The sequence below is a fragment of the Peromyscus leucopus genome, chromosome 22 (assembly GCF_004664715.2).
Source record: "Peromyscus leucopus breed LL Stock chromosome 22, UCI_PerLeu_2.1, whole genome shotgun sequence".
Taxonomy (NCBI): Eukaryota; Metazoa; Chordata; class Mammalia; order Rodentia; family Cricetidae; genus Peromyscus; species Peromyscus leucopus.
The window spans coordinates 31,395,652-31,420,138 of NC_051081.1; the positions used below are offsets into that span (position 1 = coordinate 31,395,652).

Sequence of the window (24,487 nt, forward strand, 5' to 3'; positions counted from 1 at the left end):
AGATCCGTTATGAGTTCTATAGGAGATAGCTTGGTTTTTATATGTGGTTGGGCAAACACAAAGACCTGAGTTTACATCCCCAGTACCCATGTAAAACACCAGCTGTTGTGGCACACACACACACACACACACACACACACAAAATCTAGACAGGCAGATTCCTAAGCTCACTGGCCAGTCAGTCTGGCCAATCTCTGAGCTCCAGATTCAGTGAGAGACCCTCTCTCAAAAATAAGGTGTAGAGCAACTGAGGAAGTTATCTGATGCTGACCTATGACCTCCACAAGCATGTACACATACATTCACATGAACATATACAAGCACATATAACACACACAGTTTTAAGGGACTGGGTCATTAAAAGGAAGCAATAATCATTATATATTGAAAAATAGGTGTCATTATGTCTAAATCAGTGTTTGTGATCTGCATCTTAGGAGCATCTAGAATAGTATTTCTCAACCTTCCTCATGCTGTGACCCTTTAATACAGTTCCTCATGTGGTGGTGACCCCAACCATAAAATTATTTCATTGCTACATCATAACAGTAATTTTGCTACTGGTATCATTTGCTGCTAAATCATAATGTAGATATCTGATTACAGGATATTAGATATATGACCCCTAAGGGGGGGTGTCAAGAACGGCTGATCTAGATGAAATTATAAGACACAAGTGTGGACTTTGAGGGCATTTGACATAAAAGAAAGTGGTCTAGTAGAAAGAGACTGAAGCTGAGAGACAAGACCAATGTTTAGTTAGTTGAGATCTGGTCATCATCCTATTGTCTCCTAAGCCTGTATTTATCTTTCAAAATATTTTTAAATTTACTTATTTTTATTTTATGTGTCTGACTGTTTTGCCTGCATATATATCTGTGCACCACATGCATGCCTGGTGCCTGCAGAGGCCAAGAGATCCCCTGGAACTAGATTTATGGATGAGTGTGAGCCTCCATGTGGGTGCTGGGACTAGAACCCAGGTCCTCTGCAAGAGCGATAAGTGCTCTTAATAACTGAGCCTTCTCTCCGGTCCCCATCCTTCTTTTGTCATAGGAAGATCAAGATTATTGGGACAGATTGGCATTGACAAACAGTTGCTGGGACCATACCTCCCGTTTGGCTCATGGCAGACAAGGGGAGCCATTGTCCACATTTTCTCCTATGCAGCCTCTCAATAAGCTACCAGAGTAAAAACATAAGAACTGGGCATTGAGCTGAAATCTCTTCCTAGAGTGGTGCCAGTGAACTTGTGAAGAGGCTCATGGCCTCAGTGAGGAGGGTCAGGAAATGGAAAGGCACGAGGGCATTCTTAAAATGTACTCTGACTGAAGGGTGGGGACCACCTTTGCCTTTTTAGAGTATCCATAAAGATTTGCTTCTTGAGGAACTTCATGGTCCTTAACAGCTTGTCTCTGCCCCCTAGGTTACTTGTGTTGGGCACATCATTGGTGCTGTGGTCGCTGACACCCCAGAACATGCCCAGAGAGCTGCTCGTGGGGTGAAAATCACCTATGAAGACCTACCAGCCATTATCACAATTGAGGTAACAGAGAATATGGGCTGCTCCTGTAAAGGAGTCAGCTCTCATCCCAAGGCATTCCTTTGGGGGATCCTCTAGAGAAGGAGCCTTCCATGTGAGCAGCACCCATGGATATTTGGCTACAGCCAACACCCAGCTTCCCTGGGTTCTGTTTGAATTATATCAGTTCTTCAGATTTCCAAAGGTGTGCTAGCACAGCCCACAAACACACAGCTTCTCACGGTCAGTATGATATTCAAATCACAGCTGATATCCAACATTGCCAGGCTTGTGTTAGATGATTTTTTTCCCAACTTTAAGCTCATATAGGTTTTGGGGGGTTGGTTAAGGTCAGCTAGTTGAAGCTATGTTTTTCACCCAGCATGTTAGGTACGTTGAATCATTAGCACATGGTATTTTCAATCTGATAGATTTACTGGGATGTAATCCTACTTTAAGTTAAAGGGCATCTGTAAATGGATTTTAGAATTCCACCCAGCACTAGAGTTTTTGCTCCAGGGAAACTTTACCTTTCACCATCCCGGGTTCAGTCCACTAATGGCCAAATTGAGCTCCCCTTGCCCCACATTTCAGCTACAGCTGGTTCCCTTTGGGATTCTTTGCTCTTCCAGAAGACTCAGTGCTGTCCATCTTCCACCAAGGAAACAGACAGAACACGATTCCCTGAGCTCCAGTAGAGCATGCTTTAAGAGTATGACTGAACACATAGAGACACATTTGTGAGGAGAGAGAGACAGCAATTCAGAAAGCTCTTCTCTTCCTGGTCAGAATCACTTTCCCATTATCTCCTGCCTGGAAAGCCATGTTACTGAAGTTTCCTTTTTGACCCCCAGGATGCTGTAAAGAACAACTCCTTCTATGGCCCCGAGATAAAAATCGAGAAAGGCGATCTCAAGAAAGGCTTTTCTGAAGCTGACAATGTGGTCTCAGGTATAGCAGCACCATGCGACAGAAGGGATGGGGACCTTGGTTTAACACTTAAATTCTAGGGATACACATGGAACCCGGGAGAAGGGAAGTGTTGATAGCACTTTCTAACATAAGATCCCTCTGATGTTTGGAATGAAACTGTGGGCAGTTAGCAGGGATGGAGCCTCCCTCATTTTTATCTCCATTCTCCATCTCTGGGCTGGATGTACCTAAGTGACCCTACATTATGTCTTTGGAAGGCTGTGTAGAGAGGACAATGGCCACAGATATGTCCAGCTTTGAGACAAATTCCGCACTCCTCCCCAGACGCCTGAAGATGCTTCTTACCCATCCTCTGTGAGCGTCTGCCCCTCCCCTTCTCTCTGAACTCTGACTCTATGAATTAGGTCCACAGATCCCAGCAAGGCAAGGCTATCTATCCATTGGAATACCTTTCTACTTACCCATGGATCTTGCTAAGTCACTAGCAGGGTAACTTCTTCTCCAACAGGACTGATTGCTTCCATTCTGAAAGACATTCATGTTTTCAATCATATCTGCCAATTTCTTCCTTACCTTTTCCAAAACTTTACAACGATCATTTTAGAAATCCCAGATGCCCTGGGGCTGCAGTGAGAAGACTGTGCCTGATGTATTTAGTGCTATTCTGGCTTCTTTGATGAGAGGATGATTGGAGGAACAGAGGTTACTCCCAGACTGCTAGGACTTTAAGACCCTTTTGAACCCCAGTTGGGAAACCCAGCGGTCACCTGCCAGCAGGTGGTTCCTTGGTGGACTATTTCCTTTAGCAAATGTCCTGGTCTGCTTCTCAGCTGCTGTGATAAAACACTGATTAGAAGCACTTTGGGAGGAAAAGGTTTATTTGGATCACAGGCCCATTATTGAGGGAAGCCAAGGAGAGCCTGGAGGCAGGAACTGAAGCAGCAGCCATGGGAATGATGCTCACTGGCGTGCTTTCTTCGGCTTGCTCAGCTGCCGTCTTTATATAACCCATGCCCAGCTGCTCAGGAGTGGCACTGTCCACAGTGCCAGTTGGGTCCTCCTCTATCAGTTACCAATGAAGAAAATGTCCCACAGAATTGTTCACAAGACAATCGATGGAGACAGTTTTTCAACTGGAGTTCCTTCTTCTCAGATGAGTGAAGTTGATAACCAAGCTTAGCCACCACAGCAGGCATGCCCCTCAAAGCACCAGGCTCATCAGGGCTCTGCTATTATTGCTTTCCCAGGAGAACTGTATATCGGTGGCCAGGAGCACTTCTACCTGGAGACCAACTGCACCATCGCTGTCCCAAAAGGCGAGGCGGGCGAGATGGAGCTCTTTGTGGGGACGCAGAACACCATGAAAACCCAGGTCAGCTCAGAATAATTATGGCAATAACAAGGGAGCCCCTAGCAGACCAGGAAGAGGGGGTAGGGAATGGGAAGAAGCAGATACAGGTCCTAAAAGGGACATGAGTCTTAGTCTTGGAACCAGACCTTGTCATTTAACTTTTTCTGCTTCACTTTTCTCATGAATAAGATGGTGCTTTTGAGGGTCATTGCATCAATTAGATGCATTTTAGTACTTGAACTAGAGTCTATTAAGTCTTCATGTGACCTTGGTCAAGGCATGTCCTGCTCACATATCTCATCTTTAAAAAAATTGAGTGTGAGGTTAAGTGATAGCCATAGGGACCACTAACTTAACAGCCATAGCTGGGATTTTTCTTGACTACCTGCAACATGATAGTGGTTGCCAGGATTTTTGATATCTGCTCCTACCTTTCTGACCTAAAAGCCCTTGCCAGATGAGATGATGATTTGCTCTGAGAGTACGCTGCCCTCTGGCCCTTCTGGTTAAATACAAGTATGTAAGTTGCCTGAATTCAGTCTGTGGTGACCAGCGGCTGCTGGACCCTGGCACCAGACAGCATTGGGAGGTGAAGAAGATTTTCATGCCAGGAATACTAGAATTTATTGTAGTGCTTAGGTCCAGGCTTGTTGGGTAGGTTGAGGTCAGGCCTGGAAAAAGTCCAGAAGATGCATTAATGCAAGGTTATATATTTTTTCTTTTGCATAGAGCTTTGTTGCAAAAATGTTGGGCGTTCCAGATAACCGGATTGTAGTCCGAGTGAAGAGAATGGGCGGAGGCTTCGGAGGGAAGGAGACTCGGAGCACCGTGGTGTCCACGGCAGTGGCCTTGGCTGCATACAAGTGAGTTGCTACGCCTTCTTCTCCCACTGTGATTAGATTCTCTGGGAGGTAGAATAAGGCCAGCTGGGTCAGGAAGGCCTTTTAGCTTCTTCCCCTGTTGAAAGCAATTGTCTCTGCTTTGAGTTGTCAGTTTTCTGTGTTTCGAACCCTTGGGCATAAGGGCAAGGGTAACCTAGCTAGTCTCTGCACATCCACCCACGTATCCATGTCTTATTTTCCTTAATTGGCTGTAATCTCCCTAGGAGCAAGGTAAGGACTCTGCCTGGCATTCCTTGTGTTATTCAGCACAGTGCCTTCATCGCAAAGCTCAGTGCACAGATGAAAAGGAAGTCCTTCTTCCTGTTTAGCATTCCTGAGACTCACAGGGCTGGGCTGCTGGCCGCTCACGGGTTTCTAACCCTCTTGGTCTCTCCCCGCCCCAGGACCGGCCGCCCTGTACGCTGCATGCTGGACCGTGATGAGGACATGCTGATTACTGGTGGCCGACATCCCTTCCTGGCCAAATACAAGGTGTTTTGGTCTTTTCTGTTTCCTTGGGTAGCGGAAGCAGGCGGGATGGATCAGGGATGACAGACAGACATGGATTAGAGGCAGACAGACGTGGGTTCTGTTGAGGATGACTGTCTTTCCTTCAGGTTGGCTTCATGAAGACTGGGAATGTAGTGGCTCTGGAGGTGGCTCACTTCAGCAACGGTGGGAACACGGAGGATCTCTCTCGGAGTGTAAGTAGGATCAGTATGCCCCTAGGAGTGACTGGGAGGCATTGTTGTTTACTTGGAATATCCATATATCCTACCTTATCTCGCCTATAGATCTATGTAATATCTAAGTGATGCCTGTGGGGCTGGGGGAAGTCCTCATACTGTATATTAATGCTGAGTTTCTGTCTCCCAGGATAGAACCTTGTGTAATGTCAAACATGGTCCTTGGGTATTTCCGTATTTTGCTTCTGCTGAGGCCCCTTCAGTCATAATAAATGGCAAGGAGAAGACCAGCAGAAGCTTGCATTCCTTACCTCTGCCGTAGTTTTGACAGATGAGCTTGGAATACTTGGGCATTAAAATAAAATAAACAGTAGGGCCAGCCAGGTGGTGCTCAGTGGGCAAAGGTGTTTGGCACCAAGCCTGGTGATCCGGGTCTAACCCTGGAGCCCACACAGTGGAGAGATCTGACTCTCACAAGTTGTCCTTTGACCTGTACATGCATGCTGTGGCACACCCCCTCAAGGAAAACAATAAGTGTAGTTTAAAAGGAAAAAATAAAAAATAAAAAGGAAAGTAAGTAGAGGCACTGGGAGAAATGAAATCAGTTGTGAGAATTATCAAATTTACCTTACTGGTAGTACTTTCTAAAAGTTATTATCCTAATTTTAGTACCAGACTAGTTATGCCTGTATAGGTTCTTATTTTTTAAAATAACGTTTTAGGAAAAGCACGTTTCCTATTATGCCCTTGGGGTCTCCCTCTACGCTAGGGTCTAATTAGTCCAGCTAGAAGACGTTGCACTCTCTGCCTGGCATTACAACTGTTCGTTTCCAGTGTTCTCGCCGTGTGTAACATGTCTTAGTGTAAATCAGGCTGACAAGCATGCAGTAGTTACCCCCAAAGGTCGTAAAAGCCTGTAATTCAATCCCATAAACATGCTTGGAGTACCTGGCTCTAGGGGTCAGCGTAAAGAGACTGTGGCATTGTTTCTGCCCCAAAGAAACACATTAGGTGGGGGAAACAGAGAAAGGGAAGAAGAAAGGAAGAAAGGAAGAAAAGAAGGAAGGGAGGAAGAAAGGAAGGAAGGGAGGAAGGAAGGAAGGAAGGAAGGAAAAAAGGAAGGGAAAAAGAAAGGAAGGAAAAAGAAGGAAGGAAGGAAAGGAGTTGATCAGATTGTAAAAAGAAGCAAAAGTGGACTTGAGACAGAGGACCATGAAAAGCAGTTTATTTATGGAAAAATGAAACTACACGTGGGAAGGGAACTTGAACCCAAATGAAGCAAACGAGCAAAATCAATGAGAAGCAGCATCTGTCTCCTCGGGAAGATTGGGCAGCATGCTGTAACACTAGACTGGTCCAAGAATGAAAATGAGCTCTTGGCAAGGAAAACTGTAAGAGAGGTTGAGAGAAACCTGATAGCTCTCTCCCGAAGAGAAAACACTGAGGGGTAAGAAAGAAAACACAAGGAAAATTGAAGCCCAGTCCAGGAGGTCCCAATAACTGACATTTCAGAACACAAAGAATGGGAACAAGCAGTTTAAGAGGCTAACAAGAAACAGTTTAAAAATATATCCCCAAACTAATAGACACAGGATTAAAAAAGAGGATCTATAACGAGTGTCACAGAGGAAAATGGGCTCACCGTGAAATTTAGTAATCTGGAGACTGAGTTTTATGGATGTTTAGGGAGGTAAAAACACAGCTCTTCCAGAGTTGGAAAGTTTATTTTTCCTCAGTTTTGGGGAACTGTGATATACCGGTAAAATGCTTTCAAAATACAGTAGAAAATTAGTAAATTTACAATGCAGAATCCTATTTAGAGCCGGTAAAGAGTGAGAACACAGTAAATATGTACAGCTACTCTTTAAAAAAAAAAATTAAAATACAATTACATCATTTCCTTTCGTCCTTCCAACCCCTCCCTTGTTCTCTCTCAAGTTCATGGCCCTCTTTAAAAAATTATTGTACTCCTTCTGTCTCTCTCTCTCTCTCTCTCTCTCTCTCTCTCTCTCTCTCTCTCTTAAATATAAATACAACTTAGTCTGCATAGTCAATGGGGAGCACTTCCCTGGGGAAGACTGTTTCTCCTGCTCTCAGTGTTCCTTAGTTGACTGTAGTACTTGGCCTAGGGTTGAGGCTCCGTGAGATTTCCATCTTCCACATTAGCGTGTCTGTTAGTGCTGTCATTGTTTAGGTCTTGTTTAGGCAGCCATGCTGGTGAGACTTCATGGATGTAGCGTCTCAGATGTTTCTAGGAGATGCAGTCCCACAACCAACTTTCTGTTCCTCTGTCTCTTACAGTCTTTCCGCCCCTTCTTTTTTGATGTTTGCTGAGCCTTAGACATAACCCCGCCCCCACCTTGAGAAGATGTTGACAAATGTACTCCAAGAGGGGTTAAAACTAAAGGGGAAAGACATGAGTTCCAGGAACAGAAAAATAAAGAGGCAAAGGGAACCAGGGATGCTGTGAAGGAGACTCTAAAGGCAGCCGCTGAATTGTAGGTTTAAGCTAGTTTAAACTAGAGTAGGTCAGTCAGCCCCAGAAATAGTTTCTTGTTTGTCTATGAAACAAATCGAAAAATCTGACACAACTGAACACATTAAAAGAAAGTTTACAAGGGCCAGTAATACATACATAGAAAATAAAACCAATGAGAAACTAAAGTTAATGATTATCTTTGGGATGTAAATGCGGGTGGGGGAGATCACAGTGTAACTTCCTGATTGAGTTGTAAATGTGTACAGATTTACAATATCAAAGTGAGTATTGATTTGACCAAAATACAACTATATTGAGAGATAGGAAGCAGGTCCATCTGTGCAGAAAGGGGACAAGACAGGGACAAAACCTCCCTTTTCCAAACTGGGAAGGCACTATGAAAGTCTAAGCCAGGCAGTGGTGGTACACACGCCTTTAATCCCAGCACTCAGGAGACAGAGGCAGGTAGATCTCTGTGTGTTCGAGACCAGCCTGGCCTGCAGAGCAAGTTCTAGGACAGCCAGGGCTACACAGAGAAACCCTGTCCTGAAAAACCAAAAAGAGAGAAAGTCTAAAACTGAAAAAGCAAGACACTGAAATATAAAAGCCCTTAGAGATGTGGAAAGTGTCAACGGGAGAACGGGGCTGGGGACATGATGCACAGCATGAGGACCTGAGTTTGATCCGCAGCACCTACATAAAAGCCAGGCACAGCAGCCCCTGCCTGTAATCCTATGGCTGAGGAACAGGAAGTGAGCAGAGACCAGTGGATCCCTGGAGCTCACTGATCACCCATTCTGGACAAATCCATGAGCTCCTCCTAGTTCAGTGGGAAACCCTGTCTCAGAATACAAAATGAAGAGTGATTGAGGAAGATGTCCAATGTTGACCTCTGACCTCCACACGCAGATGTGCACATGCACAAACATGTATACACACAGACATGTAAAAGTGCTAAACCAACCAACCAGCCAACCAACCAACAACCAACCAACCAGCCAACCAACCAACCAACCATCCGGTAGAAGAAGCAGCTTTATAAATCATAGTTGGCTGCTTCAGGAGAGTGGAGGAAGGAATATGGAGGAGGTGGCTGGTTCACAGAACATGATCTAGCCAGGGATTGACTAAACTATAGTACAATTACAAAGGAAATAAAGCAATTTGACAGGACTGGAGAGCGGGCTCGGTGGTTAAGAGCCCTTGTTCTTCCAGAGGACCAATGTTCAGTTCCTAGTGTCAGATGACTTCCAACCGCCGTAACTCCAGTTTTAGGGGCTTTGGCAACATCTTCTGGCCTCCACGGGGACCTGCTCATGTGCCCTCACGTGGGCACACACAATCCTGGAAAGGATTCCCATGAAGGAGGCCAGGTTGGGGATCTTCATAGGAGGATAAGTTATCCTAGGGGAGAAATAGCACAGGCCTGAAATAGAGCCCTCGACAGCTGGCCCTGGGAAGACCAGCATGAATACATTTCCTGTGCAGACACGTGAAGGAAGTCAGTGGATTTCCATGTCCTTTGCTTTTTGTTTTCCTCTGCCTCAGATAATGGAACGAGCCCTTTTCCACATGGACAATGCCTATAAGATACCCAACATTCGGGGCACCGGGAGGATTTGTAAGACCAATCTGCCCTCCAACACAGCCTTCCGAGGCTTCGGGGGTCCTCAGGGGATGCTAATTGCAGAACACTGGATGAGCGAGGTTGCCGTGACCTGTGGACTGCCTGCAGAGGAGGTGAGCTGGACTAACAGTGGGTGAGCCTGTTGAGGGGAAGAGTGACACTGACCTAGGGCATCTCCTGGGGCAGAGAGTATAAACAGTTACTGCGGAGGGACCCAGAAGCTACAAGACCCAAGTATCTCTCTTCTTGGGAAGGTACGGAGGAAGAACATGTACAAAGAAGGGGACCTGACCCACTTCAACCAGAAGCTGGAGATGTTCACCTTGCCCAGGTGCTGGGATGAATGCATAGCAAGTTCTCAGTATTTCGCTCGCAAAATGGAAGTGGAGAAGTTCAACAAGTAAGCAAAGGGTGGGGAGTCCACTGTTCTGATGTGCTCTTGCTTGGCTATAGTCCAGCCTTTCTACTGATCCCCAAATAACAAGCTGATGGTTTAATGGACAACTTCTGAGACTATTGAACCTGCCAGCTCATTGATAGCATCCTCTTTAATATCAGGTGAAGATCTTTAGCCCAGGAACAAAGGACCTTCAGCCCTCACTCAGCATCAGAACCCTTCAATTGAGGTTCATCTGTATCAATTTGTGTGCTTCCTGAGAGGACCACATTATTGAGAGCATTGGCTGGGCACCAACAACACCACAGCCATGTGCCTACCTGTGAAATTAACAAATGCATTTGACACTGGCAGTCATGCCGTGTCTCTGAAGTGGGCCTCAGTTTATTCATCTCTAAAGTGGGGATAATTATATTGGCTCCATCTTTTTCACAGAGTGACTTATTTGAACAAACATACAGAGAAAGCATCATTATCTTCCTCCTTGGGACAAGGGCAGTTGAAGATCATTAGGGCACACTGTCTAAATGCAAATCCACGTAGGGAGGAAATTCTATAGTACTTCGAAGTTTGTGCCACCTGTACTGGAGGACCCAGAACCTAGATTTCTACCTCTCATTTTCGTCTACTCCGCGGGGGCACAGTTCAGTTATGACAGTAACTGGGCAAATGGCTTCAAGGGTGTCCTGTTCTGATTTATTACAAAGATGTTAACTGAGACATACCCAACTAGACATAATTATGTATTCTGTAAGAAGGTTCTTTTCAGGTCTGGTAGCACGCACTTTTTAATCCCAGCACATGGGAGGCAGAGGCAGGCAGATCTCTGTGAGTGCCAGGCCAGACAGGTCCACAGAGTGAGATCTTGAATGTTCTTTTCTCTCCAGGGAGAATTGTTGGAAAAAGAGAGGACTGTGTATCATCCCGACCAAGTTTGGAATAAGCTTCACACTTCCTTTTCTGAACCAGGTAAGTGCTTTATAGGACTTGGCCAAAACCTCTGGACTGGGACACCATTTGACCCTGCTTTTGATGTGATCAGAGGAATCCCTCATCACTGGTAGCAGACTTGACCAGGGCTTTTTCTGTTGCTGAAATGAAATGAAATTTGCATATCCCATTGGTATAGTATGTGAAGGAGCAGTGAGACAGGGATCTGGGGTCAACTTTTAGTTCTTCATGATTGAAAGACTATACGCAGATACATGGCTTCTTCATTCTTCAGGTATAACATTGGGACAGAGAGAAACAACCTACTTTCTTCACATGCACGCGTGTGTACACACACGCGCACACACACAGAGATAGATAGATAGATAGATAGATAGATAGATAGATAGATAGATAGATAGATAAACATTTCTTAAACTCCTGAAGGCCTGCCTAATTAAATTAAAAGGTTTATACTGTGTGATTTTTGCCTGGGTTTCTATCTAAAACATGGCCAATGGTTTTCTCTTTCCTCTGTACCTTCGGTCTCAAAGCTTGAGCTGAGTCAGGATTAACCAAATGTTATATCTGGCCCCATCCTCCTTCCTTAGGGAGGTGCCCTGGTCCACGTGTACACCGATGGTTCTGTGCTGCTGACCCATGGGGGTACTGAGATGGGTCAAGGTCTTCACACCAAGATGGTTCAGGTGAGAAGCCTGGGGACCCTATCTGGGATGTCTGGTGTGGGGAAGATGCTGGGGGAAGATGAGCAATATGAAGTTCCAGGAAAAACAACAGGCCTGAGAGCACATTTACATATGGCCTTGGGCAAGTCTTCCTCCCTCTTGGTTTGTTTCCTTATCTGTGCTGAAGGATTGACTATGCAGTCTCCGAGGACATGCCCATTACTGCCATCCTGGGCTCGGAGCTCATTGTATGCATGAAAACAGCTCATTTCCCACACTCCACAAGACCTCTCAGGGGAGTTGGGCTAATGGTGCTAGATTGTACTCAGAATATCTGTTTGACTACTGAGGTTTATCCAGACTTTTAAAAAATCCAGTATTTGCTCACGATGAGTTTATAAATGTCTAAACCAACCAGACCCCATTAAAAATTTCTCCTTCAAACTCAGCCAGGTATGACAACATTCCAGAATCAATAGCGTAGAGCTTACAAGATTGTTTCTTGCCTCTGGCAGTAAACCTGAACTTGGTTGGCCCTAGGAAGAAGGCAGCCAGGCTCGATGCTAACCTCCTTCTCAGCGAGTGATGTCTCGTGTATTGTAGGTGGCCAGCAGAGCTCTGAAAATCCCCACCTCCAAGATTCACATCAGCGAGACGAGCACTAACACCGTCCCCAACACCTCTCCCACGGCTGCCTCTGCAAGTGCGGATATCAACGGCCAGGCTGTCTATGTAAGTGAGGAGCCCAGGGGAGCCTGCACGGCTGAGGATGGGCTCCGGATTTGGGGGTCTCACGAGGTCCCCTTGATGGTCTGGAAGAGTCTCTTTGGCTGTCGTCACGACTTCACTCTGCTACCCACGAGGATGCTATTCCTCCACAAGCCCAGCTGATAGAGAAACTCCAGAAGCACCGTTTCCATCCAAGCCAGGGAGGGTTGGGTTCAGAGTGGGCAGGGGATTGGAAGGAAAGCAGGGGCTTCTGGGAAATACTACTACCCCAGGTTGGAACTGGTCTCAAGTTAATGGGCTGATATTTGACTATGGGTCCCAGCTGGGTCCCAGATATTTGCTTCTTTGTCACATGATATACTCAAACAAGAAGCATGATGGGAGACGGTGCCTCCTTGCGAGTCCCTCAGAAGTTCCTCTCGGTCTGCTTAGGCATAGTGTCAGGAGGACTCTCTAGACAAAGGCCAATGGTGGCCTACTATGGGGGCCACCCGGGTTGCCTGGAGATAGCACTGCTGGGTATTGAGTCTTACAGGTAGCCTTAGGTGTCACTTGGGCTACAGAGCGGAACACTGACATGTCTGGTGTATGGTGGGGTTCCTCCAGGAAGCTTGCCAGACCATACTGAAAAGACTGGAACCCTTCAAGAAAAAGAAACCCCAAGGCTCCTGGGAGGACTGGGTAAGTCTGAGCTGGGTCAAGCTGCTTTTTTTGCATAGGAGAAGTATATCAACAACGGCAGGGCCTCTGTCCCTACCCAACACATGTAGATGATGACCTTGGCCCACACAAGTAGAAGGAGCTATCCCTGAGTCACAAGGGTAAGGACAAGCTCATGCATCATGAACCACTTGATGGGAGTCACTTGAGGAAAGTTTTTGACTCAAGATCTTGATGTTTGTTTGGATTAGGGTTCAGCTCCCTACCCCAAGTCTGGAAGGGTGGAGTGTCTGCCTTAAGCACCTCCTTGTAATATCTTGGCTCATTCAGGCATGGATCCATACAAATGTCTAACAGGCCCAAATGAGGTGTGTGTCTTGACTCTATGTCTCTGAGGGCCTCCCTGGCAGCGTCTTCCCTCACCCACCTTTTGAGTCTGGGGGCCACTAAAATGTCATCTGTGAGAGAGCTAGAAGGATGTCCCGTTAGATGCCAGGAGTGATAAAACAGAATCTTATAAGACATAAGAATGAGCCTAGTTGTCTGAATTCCAGACTAGACGTCTGCATGCTAAGAATCCTCAGAAGTGTTACATGCCTGTAATCCTTGGTGGAGGCAGGGGGATGATGAATTAGTGACCAGCCTGAGCTATGTAGAAAGATAATTGCTCAAAAAGCCAAGGACTGGGGATATAGCTCAGTGGTAGAACACTTACCTATCATATGCAAAGCCTTAGGTTCGGCTCTAGCGGCGCCCCCCCCCCCACACACACGGGAGGGGACAAGGAGAGAGAAGTAACAAAATGGGACCGCACATGAACCATGTGATAGTTCAGCCCCATCTCAACAGGTTTAGAGAAAACAAGCTATGGTTTTTGTCAATCTGCTCTCGTTCCCTGTCTCACGTGACCTTAACTTCCCTTTTCCACACTCGTTTCGTTAAGGACCATATGCATGAAGACTGCTCAGCTCTAACTCAATTCTGGTAGCTTGTGCAAAGGTTTGTCAGGCCATTACAATATTCCCATAGCAGCCTTGATGATAATTGTCTTTCACTCAGTGTGTTGTTCTGAGCTCTGCCCTCTGCTACCAGCCATGTAGTCCAGTATCCACTATGAGCAGATAACACCAATGAGTTACCCACACTCACCAGTACATGCATTATGTTATATGCCTAGTAAGACCCTAGTTCAAAAATTATTTTCTCTAAGCATTAGCTCTGTCAACTAAAATAGGGGAATAATGATAGCTTGGTGGTGGGTTGGGTCTTTGGAAACCATGATTGTCCCTTCCTGATGACCATTGTCTTCCTCAAGGTCATGGATGCCTACACGAGTGCAGTCAGCTTGTCTGCTACCGGATTTTATAAGTAAGTGTGATCCTCTTCCTGCCCATTCCCATGTGCTGACAGCTCTGAGTGCTGGTTAGCCCACAGCCGGGAAAAAAAAGCAGTGCCCCTAAACCTCGCATGATGCCAATGGGTCAGACTCATGCTGATTTCATTCAGGCTAAAGAAGTCTAATGTGCTTCCTTACATTCAATTACCAACTATGTATAAAGGAACAAAGCAGGAGCCACAGTATTAGAAGACCCGAGTTCTAGTCCTGGCCTTTGAGTGTGCTGTCTCCTAGGAGAAGGATGATGATGTCGTTCGAATCTTAAAAGGTCTTTTAATAAAAAACCTGGTTCCAGATATTGGGGTGAAATGCTGAAATATCGGAGAGACAAAGGAACAAGCCATAGACACTTCTTACCTCTAGACTCCTCAGCCTGAAAAAGCTCAGCCAATAGACCTCTAATTGAATGAGGTTCCTCAGCCGAAAAGGCTTCTAGTTCCTGTCTCCTCACACCTTATATACCTTTTCCCACTGAGCCATTAAAGGCGTGTGTGCTTCCCAAGTGCTGGGATTAAAGGTGTGTGCCACCAGTGTCTGGCTCTGTTTCTCTCCTAGACTCAGTCAATCTCATAGAGTCCAGGGGTAGCTTTGAACTCTCTGCGTCCTGAGTGCTAGGATTAAAAGTGTGTGCCACCACTGTCTAGCCTCTATGTTTAATCTAGTGGCTTGTTCCGTTCTCTGATCTTCAGGCAAATTTTATTAGGGTACACAATATATCACCACATGATTCCGTCCTGAATTCTGCAGGATTGGATGCTCAGGCACACCGTGACAGATGTTTGGGCAATCTGTGCTAGACACTGGATTTCTTCATAGTGACTTTCCCTCAGGAGAACAGGAGGACTTAGTGGGTCTCCTACGACATACAGAGTATGGTGGGACTTCATCAGTGCAGTGAGACATGGAAAGGAGCACACGTCTTCTACTGTCTTAAAATTGTGTCACGGTGTGATTAGCTAGAGACCCCTCCCATCTGAATTTGGAGTTATATATATAAAAAAAAAAGACATGATTAAATGTTCCGTTCTGTTGCTATGGTAAAACGCCCTGACAAGAGCAATGGGTGGAGGAAAGGGTCCAGCTCATAATTCTAGGTATAAATATAATCATAACAGTCCATCATTGTAGCAGCCGGAGCTTGAGCTATTGAGCTATCACATCCACAGTCGAGAGCAGAGAAGAAATGCATGCGTGCATGCTTGCACTCAGCTCACCTCCTTCCCGCAGATACAGTCCAGGGCCCAGGCCATGGCACAAGGACACTCGCACATTCAGGATGGGTTTCCCCACTCCAAATAATTCAACCAAGAAAAATCCCTCCATAGGTATGTCCACAGGCCAGACCAATCTAAACGGTTCCTCCCTGAGACTCTAGCCAGGTGCTTCCAGATTGTATCAAGTTGACAACTAAAATTAAATGTCACAAGTGTCCATCATAATGTTTCTGGGAAATTTAACTGAAAGCTTTTCATGTTTGTTTTAAAATGTCTTGAATGAATCTGTGGTTATTATGAGCACTATATATTCATATATGAATAGCATGGTCTGCTTATAACCTAGGCTGTATAATTGGACTGGTTACTTTTCTCCTTGTTGTAGGGAAGGCATGTTGAGGAGGCAAGGGTTGATTTTGGCTCACAGTCTGAGGCTATACAGCAAGGACGTGGGAGGCCGCTGGTCACATTGCGACCCGAGTCAGGAGGCAGAGAGCTACACACTGGTGTTCTACTCACTTTTTTTGTTTTCCCTTTTATTTAGTCCTGGACCCCAGTCCATAAGCTAGTGCTTCCATATTCAGGGAGGGCTCTCTGCCTCAGTTGATTCTCTCTGTTTCCTGGGTGACTCTAACTCCATTTAGGTTGATAATAATGAAGGTCATCCATCCCAGTAACCCTCCACAAATACAGACTGATGCAGATTTTCTCCTACTTCTCTGACTGTTTGGAGTGTGCATTGGTAGGGTTTCTAAATGACCACCTAGATACACAAGGCGAAGACAGAGGTCAGAGACAGTGAAGTTTCTCTGGGGATTCTTGTCCCTCAGCCCTGTGTTAGTTTGGTTTGAGGGTGAGTTCTGGTCATGTCAGTTCACATTATTTCTATATAAGTATATTTTATATGTATGCAAGTGAGTAATATGCATATATTATATATAATTGTAGGTGTTTTTTTGGTCCCTCCTGCCAGCTCCCAAATAACCACATGGAGTCTTCTTACTAATTTTGAAAGCTCCACCAATAGCTTAGGCTTGTTACTAACTAGCTCTTACAATTTAACCCATTTTTATCCATCTACTTTTTGTTTCCTGGCTTTGTTACCTTTACTCTGTTCTAACCACACTGCTTCCTCTCTGTCTGGCTGGAGATTCCCTGAATCTCTGCTCTTTTTCTTCCCAGCATCCTCTTTGTCCTAAAAATCCTTCCTAGCTGTTGGCCATTTGGCTTTTTATTAAACCAATCTGAGTGACAAATCTTCACAGTGTACAAAAAGATTATTCCACAACATATAATCACATAAATAAATGTACATTATAGATATATAGTAAATATATGTGTAATGTATAATGCCATAGGGGCAGCATACTTTAAGCCCTGGGCTTGTGAATACACATGTATGTGGTTCACATACTACGGCAATTGCACAGGGCACTTAGACTGTGGAAACACACACAGAATGCAACATCTGTTTCTCTTGACGTTTTTCTCAAATCCCTTGATGAGGTTCCAAAGGAGCCAGGAGATGAGGAATGGCTGTTTAGGGATGCACCCAGGCTGCTCTGAGGCCCTGATCTTGTGACCTTTCACCTGGAGAAAGATGAGCAGGTGAACTTGTGAGAACAGTTCAGTACCCTCCCAGGCAGAGCCGCAGTCAGTGCTGATGACCTTGGGTTCTGGCTCACTCACTCACTCTTTTAAGGAAGTGATTTTCACATCCTTCGTGAGCCTAGGCACATCTGTCGCTGTTGTCCCTACCACGTAGAAACCAACATGCTTCTGCTGAATGCTGCCAGGTTGTACAGAATGCTTATGATGGGGTTTTTGGAAAAATGAAACATGAACCAAATGCGCTAGACTATCTGGGTTTCATTAAAAGTGTGGTGTATTTGAAATGCATGGGCTTTGGAGGATGATGGCTGAATGGGAAAAAGAAAAAAGACTTTTAGGATTTACAGATTTATGGAGCAAGAAGTATGTATGGAAAGGGGATGGGTCTGCCAAACACACATAAGCCTTTTTCTGGTTTCTCTTGCAGGACACCCAACCTTGGCTATAGCTTTGAGACCAACTCCGGGAACCCCTTCCACTATTTCAGTTATGGGGTGGCTTGCTCCGAAGTGGAAATTGACTGCTTAACGGGGGATCATAAGGTAAGACATTTGCACAGAGAGAAGAGAAGAAAAACAACTGGACTGCAGTCTGAATTGCTGGTTGGGGCATGTTCTCTGGTGAGGAAGCAGGCCTTGCATCAGAGGCAGGTGGATGTTCCATGAAGGCCAGAGAGCACATACCTTAGGCCGTGAGCCACACAGCTTCTGCCTCAGCTCTTTGTGGCTGCAGTGGAAGCAGCAATGAATGGGGTGTGCTCCATAAGCTGCTACTTCTGGACACTGGCATCTAAATGGCAGATCATCCCCTCCCCCACCCCCACGGCACTACATCTTCTTCCTGTATTTTTTTCAATCATTTGTTTATTTTTAATTTTTTCTCTTATTTGGGAGTAAACCTTATGCATACAAGGCCAGAACTCTACCAACTAAGCTATACCTGAAGCCCCTCAGCTATTCAAAAATGTAGGTGGTACCTTACAGGCTCTACAAAATCAGAATGCTTTGGATTCAGCCTCAGTATAGTTTGCTGACTGCTTTCTCACATGATTTGCCCAGACTCAGGTCCAAAGTCTCAGTCTCTGGAGACCCCCTCTTACCACCCATGGGTGGGTGTGAGATCAGGGCTCCAGCCCACTGCTTATTTAGCTGCTAAGATCTCAAACATCAGCTTTGATAGTGGCAGGCAAGGTGAGATGGGAACCCCTGTCTCAGCATGCTCTGTGCTTGAGAAAGTGCTGTTTGGATTGGGACTTAACAATCTAAGTGTCATCAAGATACACCTGTGTAAATTCAGACATTCCTTTCTTCTCGAACTATTTTTCTGTCCACAGAATCTCCGTACAGATATCGTCATGGATGTCGGTTCCAGCTTGAATCCTGCTATTGATATTGGACAGGTAAGGGGGGAACCAGAGTGGTGACAGACTAGGTCAGCCATGTGAGCCCACCCCCACGCTGCTTCCTGAAGGTCCCCGGCGACTCAGCATGTCATCATTTTTAAGCAGGCCAGAGCATGGTACTTAGAGAACCTCATTCTGAGTAAGGGCTAGATTGATGATCCTTCACGGAACCTCAAAGCAGAAAACAAATAACTATAGATTAACTTGGGAAGGGCACACACCCCAGAGACCAGCATGGTGCATGAGGAGACATTGGATGCTCACAAGTGACACAGACACACAGGCACGCGCGTGTGCCACTCACTCACTCACTCACTCACTCACTCACTCACTCACTCACTCACTCTCTTTGGATTGCTTGGGAATGCCCTCTGGAGGCAGACCTTGTATCAACTACAATGGATGCAAAGATTATTGACAGCGCCCTCTTGTGTTCAGCCTTGGCAGTGCCACATACCACTCTCCTGAGTAGGGCTCAGGGAGCATATACTGTAGAGGGTGCGAGATAGATCTGTAAGCCACGGAGGAGATACTTCCTCCCAGAAGACAGGCAGGATGAGAGCCCAACGAGGCTGGAGGTACATTTCGAAGAATTTACCCCTCAAGAAATCCCTCCTATGAGCTTGTTTATCGGTGTTGAATCACCAGGGATGACTTGGAGACAGCGTCTCTGTCTACACAGTGGCAGGTTTTGGTGAGAAATGGTACTTGCCACTGTGCTGACGTGTTCTGAGCCTCTGTTCTGCCTAAGACCACATTCAGTAACATGCCATCAGAGATGCCTCAGTAGCAAGGCAAGAAGAGCAAGACAGGCAGTTGAAGGCTGTTTTTAGCCTCTTTCCAGACCACACTATACGTTAGGTTTTACATCCATTGTAGCTATCAGTATCTGTCCCGGGGCAGGGGCTAGAGGGGAGGTGGTACCCATGGTCACCTTTTGTCCTGTAGGTGGAAGGGGCATTTGTCCAGGGCCTTGGTCTCTTCACTATGGAGGAGCTGCACTACTCCCCCGAGGGGAGCCTGCATACTCGTGGCCCCAGCACCTACAAGATCCCTGCATTTGGCAGCATCCCCATTGAGTTCAGAGTCTCCCTGCTCCGTGACTGCCCCAACAAGAAGGCAATCTATGCATCCAAGGTACTGTGGCCATGGAGCTCTGCTGCCTTCTAACCTGCAGGATGGGAGATCCCACAGTGGTTGGTAAAGGGTTTCAGTCAGCCTCCTGGTGGGTCTGCAAGGGATTCCTCCTAAAGAAGGAAGAGGAGTCACCCTTCGGGATGAAGCAGAGACGGGAGTGTGCTGAGGACACATCTTGAACATATTAATTGAAGCTGGCTCCTTCTGGGAGCCTCGGGGAAATTCCTTAACCAATTTCTCTCGGTCAAATTCTGACCTTTGCTCAGGCCCCAGTCATACATCATGGTCCTTGATCCTCAGAGATGATTTTATAGATACAGCATTTTCCATGTTCTTATAAGAATCAGCAAATTCACTGGAGAGGAGGGGGACACCTTCCGATATACTCTGTAATCCCCTCTAGTTGTTGAGATCTAACCTTAAAACCTTACTAAGAAGCCTGGGAAATTATGCAGAGAGCTTCCTTTATTCCTGTCCTCGGGAAGTGCAGAACATGATTGAAAATCAAATTACGGGTTGGGGATTTAGCTCAGTGGTAGAGCGCTTGCCTAGCAAGCGCAAGGACCTGGGTTCGATCCTCAGCTCCCCCCCCCAAAAAAAAGAAAATCAACTTAGCTTATTCACGTAGTCCCATGTCTCTGAAGGAAGGAAAATCATGACTTGTAACCGATGAAATATTTGCTCATGTCATGGTTTGCTATACTGTTGTGGGTGGGTAGGGTCCGGAATACATTTTGACCTTGGCCATTGGTTCTTACAAAGTACAATATATTAGGGCCACTAGACTCATGAGAAAAAATGTATCTCTGGGGCTCATAACCCCAGAAATTGGGGCTGAAGAGATGACTCAGTGGTTAAGAGCACTGACTGCTCTTCCAGAGGACCCAGGTTCAATTCCCAGTACAACATAGCAGCTCCCAATCATCTGTAACTCCAGTTTTAGGGGATCTGACACCCTCACACAGACATACATGCAGGCAAAACACCAAATGCACATAAAAATAAATTATTACAATAAATAACCCCAGAAATTTTGGGTCAGTAGTTACAGGAGGTAGAACCTCAACACATACATTTTGATAAGTAACCTTGGTGATTCTGATGTATCAGAATATACATAGGTAGAATATTTCCCATATGCCCCATGGGGAAGGAAAGCCAACCTCTATTAGGAGGTGCCTGTAATCTAGCAGATTCATATATGTTATTACAGTGTATGTTAAACATTGCTGTCAGAGCTCCAGATAGACTACTCTCCTGGGCCAGTATCTGAGGAAAGGGCTAAAACACATGCCAAGTTTTTGATCCATAAAACAGTGGCCAGGTATGGTGGTACATACCTGTAATCCTGGTATTTTAGAGTCTGAGCTAGGAAGATTGTTACAAATTCAAGGAAACTTAGGTTACGTAGTGAGTACCAGGCCAGGCAGGGCTTCATAGCCAAACCCTATGTCAGTAACAAAAAAAAAAAAAAATATTTAATAGTTTAACTTTCAAAGGTATGTTATATAATTAGCACGTATTTTGTTATCATTAGAGAAAATGACATAATATGAGTTAAAAAAAAAACCTATGAAGTTCAGTCATTTAAGAAATAGTTTCTCAGGTCTTTATTAGTTTTGGCTGCCTCTTCTTGCTTTATTTGGTGTGGTTCCATTAGTGCCGGGTGGGGTTGTTCCTGGGCATCACTAGTCGTCCCGGTGCGGGACTCACAGCCTGGCGTCCTGGGTCTGTGGGATGACATGGAGTCTGGAACCATTGTGGTTGATTCCCTGTTCTACGTCCTGTCGGTTCAGGCTGTCGGGGAGCCGCCTCTTTTCCTGGCTTCGTCTATCTTCTTTGCCATCAAGGACGCCATCCGTGCAGCTCGAGCTCAGCACGGAGGTGATAACCCGAAACAGCTTTTCAAGCTAGACAGCCCCGCCACTCCGGAGAAGATCCGAAATGCTTGTGTGGACCAGTTCACCACCCTGGTAAGATACTTCTCAAATTCCCGTTTCACCCCGGGGAGGACGGGCACCCGCCGACGGGCAGACTTGAGGGGAAGGTTCCGCAGAGAGGAGAAACGTCAGGGTCTGTTTCACCGGGGCAGCCTGGGGTCAAGGACTGCCTTCATTGAGTCATGTGCGACACTGAGTTGAACTCACAAGAGAAGATGTGCTTTGAAGCTGCAGCTTGCAGACGGGCTTCTCTCGAGGTGGGAGGGGCGCGTGCATGCGGTCCAGCTGCTACCCGCAGATTTCATCATTTCCCAGCTGGCTACAGGTGATGGATAAATCTTCAGAAGAGCCGAGTCTTTGCTGCTAATCCCTGTCATCTGGGGAACTCCTCTGTTAAAAACACCACGTGGGGTGCTGTGGAGAGGGAACAGGAAGGAAACAATATGATTAATGGCGTTTCTTTCAACATTACCATTTGCCTTTCTGACGCCGGGGCCATAAGCACCCTCATGGACTTTTTTGCAGCCTTCTGGGAAGCCAGATGACTACATTATATGGTGACTGACTTCCATCCTGGAGGGGCATGTAGTAGAACAGTGGTTCTCGACCTTCCTCATGCTGCGACCATTTAATACAGCTCCTCGTGTTATGGTGACCCCCCAACCATAAAAATAATTTCATTGCTACTTCATAACTGTAATTTTGCTGCTGTTATGAATCATAATGTATGGATGATAATCAGATATGCAGGATCAGGATATCTGATAGGTGACCCCTCCCAAAGGGGTTGTGACCCATAGTTTGAGAACCACTGCAGTAGAGGAATTCTGTGGTCCTCAGAATCCCTTGGGGGAAGTCCCCTTGTTTCATGTTAGGTAGATCATGCCAGGCTAAAGGAGAACATGCTTGGAGCATGTTTTTCCTCCGTGGACTCTGAGAGCCAGCCCAGCCTGAGTTATGCAATACAGTAGCTACACACAGAGATCTCTAATAGAACTCAAAACCTCTGTTGGATTAGCAGACAGGTAGGGTTTTGAAATTTCGCAGCCTTTGAGTTTAGAGGTAAAGTCAATACTTCCTGCTCCCAAATATTCTAGGCATGAGGAATGGATGGGTGAGGGGGGGTCCTAAAGAGAGGAATGTGTGCCACCTAGACCTCAATAAGGAGAATGAAGGAGACAGGTGGATTCCCATCGGGTCACTCTCGAGCCTGCTGATGATGGCTTTAACTGGGAGGTGAGGACCACAGCTTGTGGGAGGTTTTAGGTCGTGCAGTTCCCACAGCTGCACGGCTTCATTCCTGTTACCCAGAACCCACCATGATCCCCACTGCTGATGGTTACCCAAGCCCCTGTATCTCTAACTAGAGTGGTACCTATGGGTGGGTTGCCAAGTTAGCAGCTTGCAAGGAATGAGATGCAAAACTCAATCATCGAAAGAGGTCCGCAGAGGCTGCCAACCCAGAGCAATAACTCTTTTCCTCCATAACACACCAGTGACTATAAACCCATGTCGTGGATTTGCATGAAACAACTAATTCCATGTATCGGTTGTGTTTTCTGCGAGTGCCATGTGTAAAGGGACCACTTTTGTGTTGTTTAATCACCACCTCTCTCGAGCCCACTGGAACGGTTGCTCCACGGCAAGTGTTGAGTAAAAATAAACGAAGGACTAGGAATTTAAGGGGTCCCGGGCTGGGGGTGTTCCCTGTGGCTGAGACTGTAAAATGGGATTTGGTCTTAGCATGGTATTGGCTGCGCTAGGAGGAGGTGGCATGTATTGGGACAGAGTGGGAAGGATACCATGAAAAAAAAAAAACAAACAAACACGGCAATGAGAATTCTCTTATTCCTTCCTAGTGTATCACTGGAACATCAGAAAACTGTAAGCCCTGGTCTGTGAGGGTCTGAAGAGCAAGTCCCCGGCAGTGTTTTGTACTGCAGTGGGGGCTTCCGTGGAGCTGGAAGCGCAAACTGTAATATCTGGATTCCTACTTGCTGCCCGGGAGAGCTATGATTCAGCGGGATGGCATTTTTAAGAAGATGGAATGCATTAAGACAATTTTGGTCCGGATAAATGTTGCAAACAAAATGATAATCAAATGGAGAGATGCTGGGCTTAAGCGGCAAATAAGCAGCTTGGGTCATCTTGAGTCCATTTTTGGTGACGTGTTTGAAATGGGCTTAGGAAGCCTTTGTGTTATGTCCCTACTCAGGGAATGGCCTGTGTAGCCAGGATTCTCACACAGCTCCAGAAGCTTCTCTGGATCCAAATGCCTTCTTCAGAAAGCCTTTCTCCCAAACCAGTGAATGCCACATTGTAACCTCAGATCCACAATCGTATTTTGCAGCAAGACAGTGGAGGGAGATTAAAACCTCTAACTACTTTGGGTCATGGAAGACAATAAAGAATGAAATGAATTTGAGGTTAGTTCTGGTATTACTGATTATTAAAGTAAGATTATTCTCTGATGTAAAACTCTGAGTAATCCAGTTATTGAGTACGTACAGTGTGATGGGTCTCTGCCATACCTCCATGTATATATAAAAGATTTGGCTTCAGAACTTTCTTTGGAGTAATTTCCACCTAGAAATGACGATACTGAAGTCAGTATTAGCCATAGAGAAAAGCCCGAGTTTGACAGTTGCCTGCCCTTCAAATGTTATCTCTCCCCCTGTGCTTCATTTTATTGGGAAATGAAAGGGTTAGACTCCAGTAATCGCTGAGATCTTCCCCTGCTCTATAAATATATGACCCGAAAACTCCAGTTACATAAGGGAGCTGCAGCTCTCAAAGCCTCGGCTTCCTTCGCTCTTATGCAATGCCTGAGCCTAATGAACCCTGTGTAGATTCCCTCATGTGCTTGCAGTTGGTGAGGAGAACAGGAGAAAAGATAAACATCCCCT

General features: G+C 45.9%; 1 protein-coding gene across 1 annotated transcript in view; it reads left to right on the forward strand.

The window, feature by feature from the left end:
• The window catches only part of Xdh (xanthine dehydrogenase), a 65,508-nt gene extending 41,449 nt beyond the window's left edge, over positions 1-24,059 (forward strand). Inside the window, 18 exon segments of the mRNA XM_028873674.2 lie at positions 1,427-1,546; positions 2,377-2,473; positions 3,703-3,827; positions 4,536-4,669; positions 5,092-5,179; positions 5,305-5,391; positions 9,401-9,592; positions 9,734-9,879; positions 10,764-10,845; positions 11,418-11,513; positions 12,096-12,224; positions 12,828-12,902; positions 14,197-14,249; positions 17,530-17,644; positions 18,436-18,501; positions 19,453-19,641; positions 21,438-21,614; positions 23,441-24,059. Coding sequence (XP_028729507.1) covers positions 1,427-1,546; positions 2,377-2,473; positions 3,703-3,827; positions 4,536-4,669; positions 5,092-5,179; positions 5,305-5,391; positions 9,401-9,592; positions 9,734-9,879; positions 10,764-10,845; positions 11,418-11,513; positions 12,096-12,224; positions 12,828-12,902; positions 14,197-14,249; positions 17,530-17,644; positions 18,436-18,501; positions 19,453-19,641; positions 21,438-21,614; positions 23,441-23,491 — 2,022 coding nt within the window. The 3' untranslated portion in view covers positions 23,492-24,059.
• The last annotated feature ends 428 nt before the right edge of the window (positions 24,060-24,487 follow it).